Source organism: Nannobrachium achirus, assembly GCF_963921795.1.
Source record: "Nannobrachium achirus genome assembly, chromosome: 9".
Classification (NCBI taxonomy): domain Eukaryota; kingdom Metazoa; phylum Chordata; class Actinopteri; order Myctophiformes; family Myctophidae; genus Nannobrachium; species Nannobrachium achirus.
The window spans coordinates 45,611,763-45,628,234 of record NC_137818.1 but is presented as its reverse complement, the minus strand read 5'-3'; the positions used below and the strand labels follow the sequence as shown (position 1 = coordinate 45,628,234).

The 16,472-nt window shown below is 40.6% G+C and overlaps 2 protein-coding genes across 2 annotated transcripts; both read left to right on the top strand.

The window, feature by feature from the left end:
- Positions 1-1,707: 1,707 nt before the first annotated feature.
- Positions 1,708-14,344, top strand: LOC308290903 (zinc-binding protein A33-like; the record flags this gene model as incomplete). The annotated part of the gene is made up of 3 exons (XM_080732816.1): positions 1,708-2,439; positions 2,551-2,751; positions 14,273-14,344. 3 exons carry the CDS (start codon positions 1,708-1,710, stop codon positions 14,342-14,344), a joined length of 1,005 nt encoding a protein of 334 aa, XP_080588942.1.
- Positions 14,345-14,390: 46 nt separating this feature from the next.
- Positions 14,391-15,578, top strand: LOC308290902 (nuclear factor 7, brain-like; the record flags this gene model as incomplete). The annotated part of the gene is made up of 1 exon (XM_080732815.1): positions 14,391-15,578. The coding sequence occupies one exon, from the start codon at positions 14,391-14,393 to the stop codon at positions 15,576-15,578; it is 1,188 nt and encodes a 395-aa protein (XP_080588941.1).
- Positions 15,579-16,472: the final 894 nt, after the last annotated feature.

The window sequence follows — 16,472 nt, the reverse complement described above, 5'->3', positions numbered from 1 at the left end:
CTTTATTTTCTGAGCAGATTAAAAAAAATAAACTAAAACTTTTACATTCCGTAGGCTGAACTCCTGATTTGTGACCTGGCACAAAACACTGACCTGGAGTCCTGGACATTTCACTGTCAAGTGAGTATTATTCTACAGTAGTAAATGATATTGGTTGATGGTGTTTTTAGAATGCTGTTTCCTCGTGAGTCGTGCCCTTATAGCTTTATGTTTGTGCACCTGCATGGTCTCTCGAGGAGAGACGCTTGCTTGCAGCTTAAACAATGCTGAACGTCATGCAAAGCCTAATCTGGGTTCCCAGAAGTTTTTCACTTTTTCGCCACTAGGGGCGCATGCAAAGCCAAACTAGTGAAAATGGAAGCTCACAACATGACATTGATGCGCCATTGTGAGCTTGTAAATCAGATTTTTATTTTTTTACTCGCAGCTTTTTCTTTTTTACTGACACAAATTAGGCCATCCAGGTTGAAGTTGGCTTGTGTAATATGGAGGCACTGAGGCAGAATGCAAACTATACATGAGACAGACAGGCTCTGCAGTAGGGCTGTGCAATGAAAATAAAATCCATGGGTGCCGAGCTTTATTTTTTACAGTCTATGGTACTGAGGCTAGCCTATGCATGGCATATCCATGGGAGCTGCACCATCACTACTCTGGTTTGAACTATTACCAATTAGTGGCAGATACATGTTGGTTTACAAGGTGATGTTATATTATTATTCTCTATCAATGATCAAATATCTGATGTATATTGTATATGCAAGCTAATGAAGGGGGTGCGGTGGGCAGGCAGGGCATATATCGTATAATATTGTACAATTTGCTTATTTCCAGACGAAAACAGTGCCAGAGTGAGTCACATAAACATTCTTAATTTGAAAACGTAGTTCTTCCTGTTCATTGGAGCATAGCTAATTAATTAGCATGTGAGAGGTGCACATTGAAATATGAGAATCAATCAAAATTGTATTCTGTTTGAGTGAATCTTGAAAATGAATGAAGCTTACCCAGACCCAGTGGGGGGACTGCCCATAAGTCTGAAGGTTCATTAGTCCGAAGCAGAGTCTTCTAATCAAAGAGTCCTGCCACTGCGGGGTCAGAAACAGCGCTGGTCACGTGGTTCATTGTCACTTTACACATCATAGACTTCAATTAATTTTGTAAACTTCCGGTTCGCCGTTTGTCACTATAAGCCAATAGATGTGTGCGTAGAAGACCTGGCCCCATGAAGTGAACGGGAGTGACGCAACTCTCCGTAGGTAGAAGGCTCTGGTCCGAAGGTTCATTAGTCCGAATTTAGTTAGGGTTACTGAGGTTAAGGTTAGGGCTAGGTTTGGAGTTAGGCATAGTATTCTTAACAAATTCGGACTAATGAACCTTCGGACCAATGCCATGGCACTAAAATGATCAATATACTTGAATCTTTTTACACTGGAAAATTATGGAGACCCATGTATTCAATCCAAGTAGTCTGCTTACTCCTCAGTCAACACTTGGTACTGGTACACTAGAGATTCAATTTGTGAATTAAATCCCATTTTTAACGATTCTACTTACTGCTACTGATTGTTAGGACCAGCCACATTTTGTATTTGTTTCAATTATAGTTCGCATTTTGTTTTTAGTTTATAATGTTTTTTTGCTGTTTCCTCTGCTAGTTCTCCTGCTGGAACATTGAAAAACACCAGTGACTACAGGCAGACAACAATGGCTTCCAATTTGACTCAGGAGGAAGAGCTCAGCTGTCCTGTGTGTCAGGAGATCTATAAAGATCCGGTTATCCTGTCATGTAGCCACAGCTTCTGCAAAAGCTGTCTACAGGGATGGTGGACGGGAAAACCAACAAAGGAATGCCCCGTTTGTAGAAGACTGTCCCAGGAAGAACCTATTACCAATTTGGTGTTGAAGAACATGTGTGAGAGACATCGGAGTGCTTTGTCGGAGAGGTCGGACGCTCTCTGCGTTTCACATGGCCAGAAACTCATGCTCTTCTGTCTGGATGACAAAGTTCCTGTCTGTCTTGTGTGTCGGGATTCTAAAAAGCACAACAACCACAGGTTTAGACCCATTGATGAGGCCACAGTAGATCTCAAAGTGGAACTCCAGACATTACTGAATCCCTTACAGGAGAAAATGAAGGTATTCGATAAAGTTGAAGCAGACTTTTATCATAGAGAAAAACACATTACGGACCAGGCCCAGCACATAGAGAATCAGATTAAGGAGCAGTTTAAGAAGCTTCGAGATTTCCTACAAGAGGAAGAGAATTTGATGCTCGCTGCAATGAGGGCGGAACAGGCACTGAAGAGTCATGTGATGAAGAGCCATATTGAGTGGCTGATCAGAAAAAAGGAAAGGCTTTCGGCTACAATCAGAGCCGCCGAGGACCAGTTGAAAGTCAACGATGACATTTCATTCCTGCAGAACTACAAAGCCACAGTGGAAGATGTCCAGCTCACAGACAATTTCCCGGAACCATTATCAGTCCATCAGTCACTCATGGATGTGGCCAAACACCTGGGCAACCTGACCTTCGGTGTCTGGGACAAGATGAAGAAGCTTGTCTCTTACTCTCCTGTTATTCTGGACCCAAACACTGCCGGTTGTCGACTCAACCTGTCTGAAGACCTGACCTGTGTGAAAATTGGTTTAACACAGCAGCGTCCTGACAACCCAGAGAGGTGTGGCTATAACTATGTCAAAGGTTCTGAGGGCTTCTTTAACTCGGGGACTCACAGCTGGGAAGTTGAGGTTGGTGACCATACATGCTGGAGACTGGGTGTGTCAGAACAGGGTTACCCAAGGAGGTTACAGAGTAGATTCTGGTTTATAATGTTTCGTGATGGTAAATACAAAGCATGCTCCTCAGGAGCAGCGGTCACCGATCTCTCAGTAAACCAGAAAGCTCGGAGGATCAGGGTCCAGCTAGACTGCATCAACAGAAAGCTGTCCTTCTCTGATCTTGATTCTAACACACACCTACACACCTTCAGACAGAATTTTACTGAGAGAATCTTTCCAACGTTTGGAACCTACATGTCCCTCCCTCTGAAAGTGATACCAAGGAAGCTCTGCGTCACTAAGGGACACAGTTAGACGCCAAGACGACGTTGGCATTTGTAGCTAAAACATGCTAATTGTGGTTCTCAGAGAGCATATTGAGGGAATGAGCCCTGCAGAGATGACAAAAATGAGTATAGAATAGGGAAGGTCAATACTTAAAGTTGTACCATGTAACTTTTTTTATAAAACAAATCTTAAAATTGTCCTAACTGTTAAATCGCTAAAGTTTTAGAACACCCACTCCGTGAATTTCAGCCTGTAAAGCCTTCTCTATATATGTAAACTGCGATCCTTGCCGTGGACCGGATCTCGCGCCAAAATTGCGTTATCACACTACCGGCCAATTACAGCGAGGGTTATACAACTGCCGGCCAATCACAGCGCATCTTGAAGTGGGGTCGCTATGGCAGCCATATTTGTTGTCGCCCGTTTGTACCATCCCTTCTCTAGGTAATTTCGCCTACCAGGCAGGGTGAAGGAGTCCGTATCTCGAATTACTGAACGCACAGGAACAAGGGACCCCTCAAAAGATAGATCTCAGCGAGGTGGAGGCAGACGCGGGGGTCTGAAGGTACGAAAAACGGCCGAAAGACGCGGACGCGACCGCGGTTTGCTATAGGGCTAATAACCACTAGTTGGGCATCTTACACAGTATAGCTTTAATAGTATAAAACGAAATGGAAAAACAATTTAAATGATGACCAAGGAGTAGAACAGAAGTTTCAGTTAGCTAAGAAGAAGTATTTAGGGTTTTGAGGGTCAAAACATTGAACAACCTATTCTACAATTTTTTGAGAAACGATAACATTTAGAAACTGTTGAATGTTCAATAATCTGCCCAAATCAGGGATAGGTTAGTTGGAACAAAAGGGGAACCTTAAATAATGGCCTTGAGAACATGTGTGACGTTTGATTTCCAAATGTGTATTTTCGATTTTTTTTCTTTTCTAAAAAGAAAAAGCATTATGGAAAGTCAGGTTTATATAACATTGAGGAAATCTTAAATAAACATACCCGTTACTGAATTATATTTAATTATTGCATGTCTGCAGTTTTGGTGACAATTTAAATGAAAAGAATGCAGCACAAACTTTTGCATTGAAATTGGGCTGTTTTGCTAAATTTTAGTTACTTTGATGGTTATATTAAAACTAAGCTTTTGAACACTATCTGTACAGTATGTTGTGTATACTGGGAAAGATGGTATGGGATAGCGAGATTTTTCTTTTCTTAAGACCATTACAGAAGTATATGTTTTGCCTAATTGTTTTCTCAGGATAGGAAGCCAAAGATTGTATGATTGGGTCAGTAACAGACATTTAGTCTAGAGAGTAGCTTTATACTCTTATGACCACTGTGTTAACGCCATGTTTAGTGAATGCTTGGGGGTAGATGTTTGGGTTGGGACAGTCCCAGGGACATGCCCTGCTTTTTATTTTACTCAGATTTTGTTTGCTAATTATTGATGTTGGTGTTAATGACAATCCGCACGTTATAGCTAGGAGTGCCATGAATGACATGGCTCATAAGAACGTATTTATAGTTTGACTACTGAACACTGCATCGTGTGATAGCTATTAGTTAATTCAACGTCAAATTCTCAGAGCACATTGAGGGAATGAGCCGTTATTGTTTAAGTTGGTGCCGAGATACAAAAAGGAGTATAAAATGGGTAAGGTAAATAAACGTAGTTTAAAACAATATAAAAACATTTTACCAAAAGCAATTGGGATCGAATTTAAATGATCAAGGAGTAGAACAGAGTCAAGTGTCAGTTGAAAAACATTTAGGGTTTTGAGGGGCAAACCATTTGAACATTTACTGGTATACATATAACACAGTTCAATGTTGAAATGATTGGTATCCGCCCATAAGCCCTATTCAAGACTAAAGCATAACATCTGCATGTGTTGTGAGCTTGTAGATTTACTATTTTTGAGAAATAAAATGTAGAAACTGTTACCGTAAATCTTATATTCTGCCCAAATCAGGGATAGGTTAGTTGGAATGAAAAATGTCCATGAAAAATGGCCTTGGGAATGTGTGCGATGTGATTTATTTCCATATGTATATTTTCAATTCTTTTTTTATTTCACTTGGAGTAAACATTGAAATTTGTGCACTGAAATTGGTTTGTTTTGCTAAATTTGAGTTACTTTCTTTTACACAAGTATATATTTTGCAAAATTGTTTTCTCAGGATAGGCAGCCAAAGATTTTTTTTTTGTCTAAAGAGCAGCTACATGGCAGTCATACTCTTATGACCACCCTCAGAATGTTAATTAAGTTGGGGTAGGTTTGGGTTGAGACAGTCCCAGGGACATGTCCTAATGACAAGGGACCATTTAGTTAATATTTTGTTTTGAATTTTGTTTTAATAGCAAAAAAAAAAGGTCTTATCTTTTGATGTTTCAAACCATGTTGGGCAGCTGCAGTACTTCTAGTTTTTGTTATTTTTGTTATATACATTTTTTTGCTTTTTGAATTGGCAATTTTGTTACCATTTTGTGTACATACTGGGAGCTTGTTGTACTTTCTTATATAAAGAGCTTGTACTTATTTCTTATATAAAAGTCAAGTTGGTAATGTTGGTAAATAAATGTTAATTTAGCAGAAGTTTTGTGGCGTCATTGTCAAGTTTTACTGAAAAGATTTGATTCACCATGAATGAATATCTGTCCCCAAATCCTAAATCATTATGATTACTAGTAATCTGTATTCGTATCAGACCTAATAAGAAAACAAACATTTGTTGACCCATATAAAAGGCATACAATGCAAGGAGAGAAGGCTAGATAATTTTACATTGTGGATAACATACTGTAAGAATAATTAACAATAGGCCTACACACTGTAGAGTACACTATCTTCTTCGATTGGGTTCCCATGATCAACATCTAATCAAATGGTGGCCTAATGTGTATATCAAATGTGGGGTCCTTAAAGTAGAGAAGTTATTGTGGTAGAACATAACTGTAAACAAAATGCCACCAGTAACCGCTTGATGTTACATGGGTCAATTCAATAAGGTTATGACTTGAGAAAATGTTAAAAAATAACAGGAAATAAAGCTTGAGTCTTAAATGATGCTGAAAAAGGCAAGTGGACATATTCTCAGCTGTACATAACTCAAATTGCCAATAAAATCCAACCTGTTCATAACCTGATGGAATGCAGTAATTAAGATACGAATTTGAGATTTAGAAAAGTTTCATGTCAGACCCCAGGTTTGTCTGATGACGGTTAAATGGGCAAATATGACAATTGTACAATGCAAACAATGCACATGCCTAGAGTATGTAATTTATTAGTGAACAAGGAATCTCGTTTTCCCCCTTTAATCCTACAAACGCCAAAATGCTAATCTTTATGGAATTCATTTAAGGAAGCGGTAGATTGTGAAGTTGTGTTGACTGTTTATGCCCACACATTGAAATATATGAGAAAAACACAGCTGACTATCATTGTGTACCTTGTGTCCCTGCTAGTGTTGTATATTGTCCTGTTCAAAAAAACACTTATTTATACATTCTCCATTATGTACAATAGAAAAACCTTCTGGACCTTCATGCCTGTGTTTTGACTTCCAGCATTCCAATTAAAGGTGTAAGGCCACACTGGGACAAAAGAAAACTGTCCACTTGTGTCATATTTAACTCAGGTTGACAAAAAAGGCCACAATGAAACTGGGCTGTCAGAAACATTACAGAGGAAATCTTGTCAAGCTCACCTTAAAGTGGTGGCTAATGGCTATATACCACTGTTCCCACTGAAAATAGCAGACAGGCTATTGTAATGCACACAGCAGCAGTTTAAACGTAACATTACTCATACTTTCTTGACAATGAATCTGATTATGCATCAATAATTTACATGGGAAGGGAAATGTAAAGATTCTTTATCTGGGCACAGCTGTATCGTAAATTTATAATGAAGCGCAAACCTTGACCAAATATCTTGTGATGCACTACTGTATGATTCTTATATTTTCACATGAAGCTATTGTAAATGCATGGCTATTAAAGGCTATCTAATGATAGTCATATAGGAACATATTACTCTTGGTCTAAATCAAAAGACAGGGATTTTTATGAATCCCAAAATGGTCCTATATTTCTCACTCATGGTGTGTAGCCATCTCCCAAGACTTTATTTTGTCAAATCTAAATCTATGATGTCATCATCCAAGAGCAGTGTAGCAACCAGATGCATATACACGTGGTAGTTCTCCTTTAAAAAGGGCACACAGCCTGACACAGGCATGAGCAGTCTACACCAGAAAAAATCTAAAGGAAAAATGTAACTAACCATATTTCAGAGGAAATGAACAAGACGTGTTCACATTTACTCTAAAAGTCAAAACGCAGCAAAATGTATGAAATTTGGGCAAAACTTGAGTCAGTTATTAGGTACCATAATAAAATAATCAACTGAAACCCCCAGTTTGAGCTGGAAGCCTCCTGTTCACAGCAGATCAGAATGGAGAAGGCAAGTCTGTGATGATTTACCCAAAAATAGCTAATCTACAAGTTGTGAGCTTGTCTATTTTCAGTGCCCGACACCATTGTGCGACGCAATTAGGCTTCATATCATTTTGATAGGATTCTTATCCACCCAATGGACACTGGGCAGCCTTGACATACTGTAGTAAACACAGAACCAAGATGGCTGACAGAGTAGCATGTGCATTAACAGTGCAAGTAGTAGAATCTCCAGATACAATACACAGCAAAATCCTTATATTACTGTGCACTTCATAACCAGGCCACGTTGAGACCCTTGTCCTCCCAAACAAAACACTACTATATGACAAATAACAATACTTTTTGTCAGGTATGTGCTGATAGACTAATCTTTACAAGCCAAACAGTGAAATTGATCATCATATATGTACACACGAATAGCAATGACAATTATTATACATTAATACTGCACAGCAAATGTAGTGCAGGTCAGGTTTGAAAGAATGTCTTGTAACTTTAAGCCCTCAGCTTCACTTAGAACAAGAGGTGAGAGTTTGATCCTCAGTCACCCGTGTTAAGTCGAAGAGAAAAGTCATAAACATGTGCAAGGTGAGTAGTGTGAAAATGTGATCATCTCAATTTACTTCTTCATCCTCTATGGCTTTACATTAATATATTTTAATAAGTGTTAATAGAAGCCAGAGGTAAAATGATTAACAAAATACCTCCCCACCACATCTATGACATCATCCTCTTAGCATGAATACAGATTCCTTAAACACAGAGATCTGTGTGCCAGATTCAGAAAAAAATCAATAACAAGAATTTATATTTTTTTTATATTGGATTGCCAATATAGTCATTTTAATTTGTATTATCTGTGAATCTGTCAAACAGCAGTTGGCTGTTTGACAGATGTACAGAGACAAAACCAATGGCATGAATTGAAAATGATCTTCACTGAAAATAAAACCTTGTCAATTCAGCCCCAAGGTGAAGACACCAAGTGTGTGTAGGAAAGTATTTTCCCTGCCACCACAACCCAATCATTGATCCTCCTGTAATCTGCTCATCCATCAGTATTTCCCATCAGGAGTTTTCCTTGACGGGGTGGAAAAGGCCTAAAAAACCTGCATCACATGGTAATGTACTGTAGCTTTATACTGCTGAGGAGAGCCACCCCACTCATTAACGGAATGAGAAAACAGCATCGGCTGTGTTGCGTACTGCAAGGCATGCAGGTCCTGATGAATGCAAAATCCCATCTTCATCTATTCATCTCTCTGTACTTTTTGATGTATTCTCATCGGTCTATGCCAACGCCATGTCCATCTAGTTACGTTTTTGTGACAATTTACTGCGTCTGGTCCTGTCCATCACCACCACGGCTCTCTCTGGGCTCTGCCTCGAGCCAGGCTGTCGGCCCTCTGCCAGGCGCTCCTCATCAGAGCCAGGGCCTCGCTGCAACGCTTCTGCAGTGATGGATCATGCACTTCTTTGCGTGGGAGTCCCACCTGGGTGGTCAGAGAGAAATGATTGAATTACTTTGTTTATTTCGGATGTGAAATATATGTATTTATATATTTTTTTTACGCTGAAGTTCTGCCATATATCCATATATGGAGGACAGACAATTCTTTATAGTTATATGATATTGTTACATTACTACTCTATTACTGTATGCTAGACCCGTGGTTTTTAGTGTGGGGTCTGGACTCTGTAGACCCCAAGAGGTCATTGAGGGACCCCCAGCTAATTGATAGCTAATCTTCATTATTACATTATGTACAAGACTAGAAAAGTGTGCTTCTTGGAGCGCAGGTCTGCTTACCCAGGGTCTGGAAATGTCATAGCCAATCAGAATGGAACATCTTGAACAGAAAGTTACACATCGATCAGTCCAACGGTGCCAGAGATTAGCTGTTCACAGACGGTTGGACACACACATGGACACACACAGACACCGAGAGGTAGCAGGGGAAGCCTCCTTCACACACTGCCCAGTGAGAGCAGTGGCAGACAGACGGCTGAAGTACATGTCCGTCCATTACAGGCTGGCACACCAGCCTGTCCATGTAGCAGCCCAGGACGTAGGGGTTAACCCTGATGCCCAGTGCCTGCCCAGGAGAACACGGAGGGCCACCTCGAGCCACTGCAGGCACAACCCGGAAATAAGCGGCAGTCGAGTTGGATGCGGTTTATTTCATGACAAAGATAATGTATTTTACAGAGTGGGTGGGGTGCTGAGACGCAAAATTACCTTTGGTTAGGTGAGTAGCGAAGTAGTTTTGTTTATTTTGACTGAATTTGAGCTCTCGAAGGGTACAGAAATCCTGGTCTAGTCTTTTAGCCAGCAGCCTGTTAGAGTGTCAGTGCAGCTGACGCTCTGGACCAGAGCTAGGGGTGTGTTCTCTCCTCCACATGCATGCCCGTACCCTAGGTATGGGTTGGCAAAAGGGCCTTTCTGTGTTGAGTTTGCATGTTCTCCCTGTGTCCCCTAGGCCTCCCCCTGGCCAGCTGGGGATCCTGATGGAGGGGAAAGGAACTGGTTGGAATAATGTGTTCCTTCCAAGTGTTACATCCTACCTGGGAAACTCCCCCGGCCCGTCAGGTGAAAAGAAGCAGCTTGGCTCCTAATGCATTGAAGGAAGCATGAGGTCAGTCTGTTGCTCTCCCAGGTTGGCAGAGGGGGTGTAGACATTACATCTTACCAGTGATGTATCTATTTTCTTTATTAAAGTGAAAATTTCGTTTTTTGTACAACTTGTACATATACTCTACGACAGGGGTTCCCAAACTTATTTGGCTCAGGGCACCCCTATAAACATTATTTTCATCCGAGGCACCCCTACATTATATTCATAATTTTCACTCCCAACACCTTATATTTATGCCATATTTTAGCGATTATGTTGCGAGGAAAATGTTGAGATAATAGCCATTTTGATTGGAACTGACTGAAAATAACATTATAAAATATTTTTTTAAGTGCATGTCCAAACGAATTCCAAATATTATCAAATTATCTCGCGGCACCCCTGGACTGCCATCACGGCACCCCAGGCCCCAGGGTACCCCGTCACCCACTTTGAAAACCCCTGCTCTACGATACAGATATAGGTTAAAATAATGTTTTATTCGTTCAAATAAGTTCCGGCTTGCAGATTAATTCATCTTCAGAGAACTTGTTGGTTTGTGAACTTTCTTATTGAGCAGGGTGGTGGGCCTATCACTTTCATTGGCATTAAACTTCAAACAAAGCCAGGGCTGCTGTCAGTGAAGTAATATCAAACCCTTCCCCATATGATTGATACATTTTGATGAACAATATCAAAATGTCAGTAGGTTATCAGGATCAGGAGGATATTGAAAAATCACATTTTACTTTAATATCCCTATAATGCCTAATCCCTCGATAACATAGTCAAAACATAGCCCCAGAGCGTGGCTCTCATAAATAAATGGTAGGACTTCTCAACAACCGTGGCCTTATCAAGAAGAACATTTCACAAATAAGATACCTTTCTTTGTAATAAAATAAAAATGTGTTTCTTCACCTTCACCTGATGCAGTGACGTAACACCCTCCCCCGCCCTCCTGATTTCCTCATTGTTTGCAGCTGCTGTTTGAGTGAGACGTTGATGACTATGAGACTTGGCGTCCAGCTACATGGTGAGTTCTAAACAGAGTTTATTCTTGCTATCAATCGACATAATTATAAGCTACTTTTATAGGGCCTACTTTTTTGAGCAGGTTAAACAAACGAGAGACACTTTGTGAGGTTTGTTAGCTTCTGCCCCCTATTTACGATCAAAGTGAATAAACGTGACACAAACTTTACACCTTTATCTTTAGTCTGAACTTGATTTACCTGCATGGATCCCCGAGGCTACCTGTGAGTGACCTGGCACAAAAACAGACCTGCATGGTGTCCCGGACATTTTACTGTCTGTCAAGTGAGTATTAATTTCTACAGTTGTAATTAAACTATGTTGGTGGATGGTGTTTTAAAATATTCTTTCCTCGACTCGTGCCCATTTCTAACCATACTGATATGTAATGTACCCAATGTACCTGGTCATATGGTCTCTGCTTGGCCTCGTGGAGATGTGCTTGCAGCTTAAAAATGCTGAACAACATCTAGTCCAGTCAATCTGTGGTTTGACCCAAAAGAAATTGCAATGGTAATCATTCAGTTTTTTTTTATGATCCTTTGGGTCATCCAAATAACATATTAAAAGTTGTGAAATATATTTAGTGGATCAAGGTAAATTAAGGGGTTCAAGTTTGGGTCTCATTCACATTCAATCTTGTTTATGTAGAATGTGAGTGAGGGGTCTCTAATTATGGGTTTTACATGATTCTGAATCCATTGCAAGCATTCAGTGGATTCAGAATCATGAAAAAACCCTAGTAGGCCTCACATGCTACTTAAAGAAGATCTTTAGGGGGTCTTTTTCCCGGTATAGTAAGTGAATGGGGCCCAAACTTGAACCCCCTGAATTAACCTTGATCCACTGAATATATTTCACAACTTAAAATGATGCAGGAGGGTATTTTTTACCAATAAAAACTGTCACATTACTATTGCAATTTCTTTTGGGTTGGGCCTTTTTTGGCTTAGATTGACTGGCCTAATCATGTCAAGCCATACTATTGAAAATAGAAGCTGACAACATGGTACGTTGATGCAATGTGAGCTTGTAGATCAGCCTTTTCTTTTTACTGGCTTTCCTGCCACCCAGGTTGAAGTTTAATATGGTGGCACTATGTAGGCCTACTGTATGCAAATTATACATGACGCATCTCAGCAGTGTACATGACCTATATCCGGGGTGCGCTCTCCATTCCGACATCCCGCCACTCCGACATTGACTTCTAATTGTCGGAGTGGCGGTACTTAACATATTTTGCAAATGTCCCACCACTCCGACAGAAAACGTCCCACCACTCTGACTAGTCCTAAGTAGGGTTAGGCTTAGGAAAATGTGTCAAAATGGGGGGATATTGGAATGGAAGCATGTCATGGAGCCTATCACGTTTACACTATTTGTTGTGGTCAAGTGTTGCGAGCTGCCACACTCTGCTAAACAGATACTGTTACAGTGATGTTACTAGGTTTTCAATGTAATGGGTCCCGGGACCCACAGGTGGTCATTCAAATGGGTCCTAGAAAAGTTTTATAAGTCCTCAATACAATGTTTTCGAGCGCTGTGAGCTTGTAGATCGGCTATTTTCAAAATGTTTGCCTATTTCTTATATTTATTTTACAGTTTGGCTAATGTTTGAACTTAGAACTACTAAAACTACTAAAACATGTGCCCCTAATGAATTTGGGCGCGCAAAATGGCGTCGGACGTCAGTGGAATCAAAACATTGACGTTTCTATCGCCTGTTTAAGACTTTCTACGTGGATTTTATTTGTGTTAACGTAGGGTAAAGTAGGATGCTTTCACCCATGAACAATGGTGGTGTCTGTGGAATTTTAAAATGTTTTTCTTTTACCGTGACGCGGTAAATTATTTTAACATGGACTCCAATGGAGGCGCATCCCCGGGACCCCAGGACCATGACATGAATGAGTCCCTGGGTGACTTGAATGAGTTTTTGATGCAGGATGTGCACATAATGACATCACTGCTGTTATGTGACTCTTGTCACTTTGGCAGTTGTGCTGAATGCTCACCCCAAAACATAATTTGAGAGTGGCGGCTTATGTGGGAAACCAAGGCATGGATGTGTTTGTAATGACAACTAGTAACACATTCATGAAAAGATTCGACCGCAACAAAAGTGCAAAAGCAATAGGCTTATGGGCTCCACTCTAAGCTATGAGGGCTGCTGGCTTATGCTGAGGAAACTGGACAAACTGGGAAAGGAAAATGAACCTAGATGTTATTTAGGGTGGAGTTGTCCTTTAATGCTATGTCACCAACCATCTGCTGTTCCCACAGAAAGCCTGCGCACCCTCTGGTCTGGTCCAAAAATAACAAATGCCTTTTCGCACACCAAAACAAAGGCGGCGTTTAGGAGTTGAAAGCCTACTTTCCTTTGTGGAAGCACTCGGAGCCCCCCACCTCATGTATAAAATACACTTTTTGGGTCTATATTAAAGTTGAAAACGGTGCCAGAGTGAGTCGCATCAACACTTTCTTCAGTTGAAATTAATGTTCTACCTCTTAATTTTCCCTATACCTATAGTGGAGTGTAGCTAAAGGATTAGCAGGCAAGGTGTGTTGCACATTAAAATATGAGAATCAATCAAAATTATGTTCTGTTTGTATTTTGAAAATAAATGGAACTTACCCAGACCTACTGGGACTGGTCAGACACAGTACCACACAATAAGCATTAGCCATACAATGTGCTTGAATCTTTTTATACTGCAAGTTATGGAGACTCATTCAATCCAAGTAGTCTGCTTAAAGTATTAACTCCTCGGTCAACAATTGGTACTGGTTCACTGATTATTGCATTTGTGGTTTGCCAGGTCTTTTGAATAGTTCAATTAAATCCCCTTTTTAATGATTCTCTACTTGTACTACTGCTTGTTACAACCGATATGTTGTATTTTTGTTCATAATGTTAAACTACTGTTTCCTCTGCTAGTTCTCCTGCTGTAACATTGAAAAACACCAGTGACTACGGGCAGACGACAATGGCTTCCAATTCGACTCGGGCGGAAGAGGAGCTCAGCTGTCCGATATGTCATGAGATCTTTAAAGATCCGGTTATCCTGTCATGTAGCCACAGCCTCTGCAAAAGCTGTCTACAGGGATGGTGGACAGGAAGACCAACAAAGAGATGTCCCGTTTGTAGAAGAGGCTCCAATGAAGAACCTATTTCTAATTTGGTGTTGAAGAACATGTGTGAGAGACATCGGAGTGCTTCGTCGGAGAGGTCGGACACTCTCTGCATTCCACATGGCCAGAAACTCATGCTTTTCTGTCTGGAAGACAAAGTTCCTGCCTGTCTTGTGTGTCGGGATTCTAAAAAGCACAACGACCACAGGTTTAGACCCATTGATGAGGCCACACTAGATCTCAAAGTGGAACTGAAGAGATTACTGAATCCCTTACAGGAGAAAATGAAGGTCCTTGATAAAGTTGAAGCAGACGAAAAACGAAGCGAAAAACACATTAAGGTCCAGGCCCAGCAGATAGAGAATCAGATTAAGGAGCAGTTTAAGAAGCTTCGAGATTTTCTACAAGAGGAAGAGGATTTGAGGCTCTCTGCAATGAGAACTGAACAGGCACAGAGGAGTCAGGTGCTGAAGGACCAGATTGAGTCGCTGAGCAAAAGGAAGGCAATGCTTTCAGCTACAATCAGAGCCGCCAAGGACCAATTGAAAGTCAACAATGACATTTCATTCCTGCAGAAGTATAAGGCCACAGTGGAAGCTGTAGAGCGCACAGTCATGCTGCCGGACCCACAGGCAGTCTCAGGAGCACTGATGGATGTGGCCAAACACCTGGGTAACCTGACCTTCGGAGTCTGGAACAAGATGAAGAAGCTTGTCTCTTACTCTCCTGTTATTCTGGACCCAAACACTGCACATTGTCAACTCAACCTGTCTGAAGACCTGACCTGTGTGCAAATTGGTTTACCACAGAAGCTTCCTGACAACCCAGAGAGGTGTGAATATTGGGAAGTCAAAGGTTCTGAGGGCTTTAACCCAGGGAAAAAGGCAAGCTGGGAAGTTGAGATTGGTGACCATACATTCTGGAGACTGGGTGTGTCAGTACAGAGTTACCAGGGGAGGTTAGAGGATGGATCCTGGTTAATAGAGTTGCGTGATGGTAAATACAGTGCAATCTCATCAGGAGAAGTGACCGCTTGTCTCTCAGTAAACCAGAAGGCACGGAGGATTGGAATCCAGCTAGACTGGATCAACAAAAAGCTGACCTTCTCTGATCTTGATTCTAACACACACCTACACACCTTCAGACACAATTTCACTGAGAGACTCTTTCCAACGTTTGGGACCTACATGTCCCTCCCTCTGAAAGTGATACCAAGGAAGCTCTGCATCACTCAGGAATACAGCCGTTAGATGCCAAGACAACGCAGCATTTGTAGCTAAAACATGCTAATTGATGCGTTAATGACAATTTGCGCATTATAGCTAGGAGTGCCATGACATGACATGGCTCATCAGAAAACGTATTGATAGTTTGACTAAACTTACTGCATTCTGTGGGAGCTATTAATTAATTCAACGTTAAATTCTCAGAGCACATTGAGGGAATGAGCCCTTGTTGGTTAAGTTGTTGCTGAGATAACAAAAAGGAGTATAAAATGGGTAAGGTGAATTTAGTGTAAAACTAAATATAAACACATTTGACCAAATGATCAAGGAGTAGAACAGAGTTAAGTGTCTGTTGCTAAGAAAAACATTTAGGGTTTTGAGGGGCAAACCATTGAACCACCATACATATAACACAGTTCAACGTTGAAATGAGAGGTATTCGCCCTTAAGCCCTATTCAAGATTAAAGCTTGTAGATTTACTATTTTTGAGAAATAATAAAATGTAGAAACTGTTACATCTTCTATAATCTTCATTGGATAGGTTAGTTGGAACAAAGTGTCGAAAAATGGCCGTGGGAATGTGTGCAACTTGATTTATTTACAGATGTATATATTCCATGTATATTTTCTTTTTTTTTATTTTTTACTTTGAGTAAAGAAAAAGGCATTATGGAAAGTCAAGTTCACATAACATTGAGGAAATGTCTTGAGAAACATACCCGTTACTGAATATAATGGTCTAATAATTGCATGTCTGCAGTTTTTGTGACTTTTGGGTTGGGCTGTTTAGCTTACTTTTTTTCACAATATATTTTGCCTAATTGTTTTGTCAGGATAGGCAGCTAAAGTTTTTCTTGTTTTCCCCCCAGCTACATACATACTCGTATGACCCCCCTCAGAATGTTAAGTTGGGGTAG